The sequence below is a fragment of the Sinocyclocheilus anshuiensis genome, unplaced genomic scaffold, assembly GCF_001515605.1.
Source record: "Sinocyclocheilus anshuiensis isolate Anshui unplaced genomic scaffold, SAMN03320099.WGS_v1.1 scaffold4969, whole genome shotgun sequence".
Taxonomy (NCBI): Eukaryota; Metazoa; Chordata; class Actinopteri; order Cypriniformes; family Cyprinidae; genus Sinocyclocheilus; species Sinocyclocheilus anshuiensis.
Window position 1 is genome coordinate 10337 of NW_015546604.1, and position 2218 is coordinate 12554.

A 2218-nucleotide genomic window follows, 5' to 3' on the forward strand; every position below is an offset into this window, starting at 1 on the left:
CACACACACACACACACACACCCACGCACATCAGTAATGTGCTGCCACTATAGTTCTTACTCCAGTCTCACCAATAGATGGCGCTAGTGACTGCATATATCTAATCATGTTGTCAATATAACTCTGTTAGTATTGCCTGATGTAAACTATGACAGCAGTTTGGATGCAGTTACTGTACTGAAATGCAGAAGGTTGCACTTCTTCTGTAGTATGCCATATGTCCATTTCAAAAGTACAACTTTACACATTAGCTACTGTATGTGGGGTATTGGTTGAAAGAGACTGGATAGGATTCACAGAGAACTGGTTTATCATTAGCTGATCTACATTCTCTTCATTAGAGAAAGTCAAGATTCACTTGCACAATTCATGGCAAATTTACAAAAAGTCGTGTAGAAAATATGCTTGACAGTTTATGACAACTAGATCAACCTTTTTGCATTTATTAACTTATACGATGAACTAATGCCTAGATGTTTTGAGGGGAAAGTCTATTGCACAGAGAACTATATAATACATTTTGAGCAACATGAAAATAGCAACTGATAACGCAGGAAACTGCAGACAAATGTACATAATCAGTTGCATTAAGGTACCAAAGCAATCGAGAAACTGCTTTTATGATGTGCACGAGTGACTAGATGATGTGGAGGTTAAAGAAGTTCATTTCTGATCTGAGAAATGCACCAAAGCCACTGAGAAAAACTGTAACCCTAAACAAACTCTAACAAGTCCATAGCTATCTTCAGACAGATATGTGCATTTCATATAATGTTCTATCTAAACAAGCACAAACATACATCGAATATAGTGACGTAGTGTTGGATGAGATCCTCGATGACTCGGCCGGCGCTGTAGTCCTTCCCGTCTGCCTGGAAGAGAGTCGGTCCGAACACGATGGCCAGATTGTGAAGATTCATCTGATTGAGATCCGCAAACCGCTGCACGCTGCAAACACACACACATCAGAAGGCCTTCACTTGATTTAAGATCAATGCCACGTCAGCTTCACAGCCAAAGATTATACATCAGAAAAACAAGACAGTAGTACACACACAATACAAAATACACACATTAAATAACGCAATTGTAAAGTTTTGTACATAAAATTCTATAAAAGATTCTTTAAATTTACTTTTGGAAGAAATTGTAAAAGGTTTTCTGGGTCCAAGTCCTTAAGAGTTCGTCCTGATAATAACATTTGTCTCATGACATTAAATATTGTGCAGATCAAAAGCACATGTTTCCCGCGATATTGACATTTTGGTGCTTCTTCACCAATCAATAAATGAGTTAATCTAGTATGTCCGACACAACTTGGTCATGCCTAGATTTAAATGAATAAAAGAAGAGTTTATTTGCAAAAGCAGATAACTCAGTTTTTTAACATTTTCAAAAATCATGTTTTTTTTTTTTATTGTTATCATGTTTTTGTTGTGTTTTATTTAGTGCTGCCAAACGATTAATTGCGATTAATCGCATCCAAAATAAACGTTTTTGTTTACATAATATACTGTATGTATGTGTGCTGTGTATATTTATTATGTTTATATAAATACACACACATGCATGTATATATTTAAAAATATGTTATGTTTATATATTAAATATATTTATTCATAATATAAATTATATTAATATAAATATAGACATGTCAATATTTTCAAAATATATACTGTATGTGTGTGTGTGTGTATTTTATATACATAATAAATATACACAGAACACACACATATATTATGCAAACAAAAACTTTTATTTTGCATGCGATTAATCACGATTAATAGTAGTTTTATTGTTAGTTAGCTGTATTTTTTAGTTATTTTTTAACCTAATCAAACTAACCCAACTGCAGTGTGATTGAGATTAACTGGAATGCACAATGAAAAACATGATTTTTGAAAATTGTTAAAAATGGAGTTATCCGTCTTTGCAAATGAACTCTTCCAATATATCTCGTTCCTACAACAGAATTTACTTCAAAAAGTTTGCTATTTTGACATTCTTCCCATTCCGCCTGCCATTTCTCCAATATGCATCTGTTGATTCACATCAGAAGGTCTGAAAGAGACGTTTAACACTTCTCTGAAAGGAGAGCTATAAGGAAGTGCTCTATGAGAAAGAGGAAGAGCGTTGGTCTCACCAGTATAAATGATTAACTAGCGCTCGTAGCGTCGCCTGATTGACTCGGGGAAGGTTACTGAACAGAAGACGATAC

At 34.4% G+C, this 2218-nt stretch overlaps 1 protein-coding gene across 2 annotated transcripts in view; it reads right to left on the reverse strand.

The window, feature by feature from the left end:
- The window catches only part of LOC107701599 (arf-GAP with Rho-GAP domain, ANK repeat and PH domain-containing protein 1-like), an 11621-nt gene extending 9409 nt beyond the window's left edge, over positions 1-2212 (reverse strand). For both annotated transcript variants that reach the window (XM_016503645.1, XM_016503644.1), the window contains exons 1-2: positions 2144-2212; positions 801-948 (exon numbers count right to left, since the gene is read on the reverse strand). In XM_016503645.1, coding sequence (XP_016359131.1) covers positions 801-920 — 120 coding nt within the window. In that variant the 5' untranslated portion in view covers positions 921-948; positions 2144-2212. The remainder of the gene's footprint in view (positions 1-800; positions 949-2143) is intronic.
- Between the last annotated feature and the right edge of the window lie 6 nt (positions 2213-2218).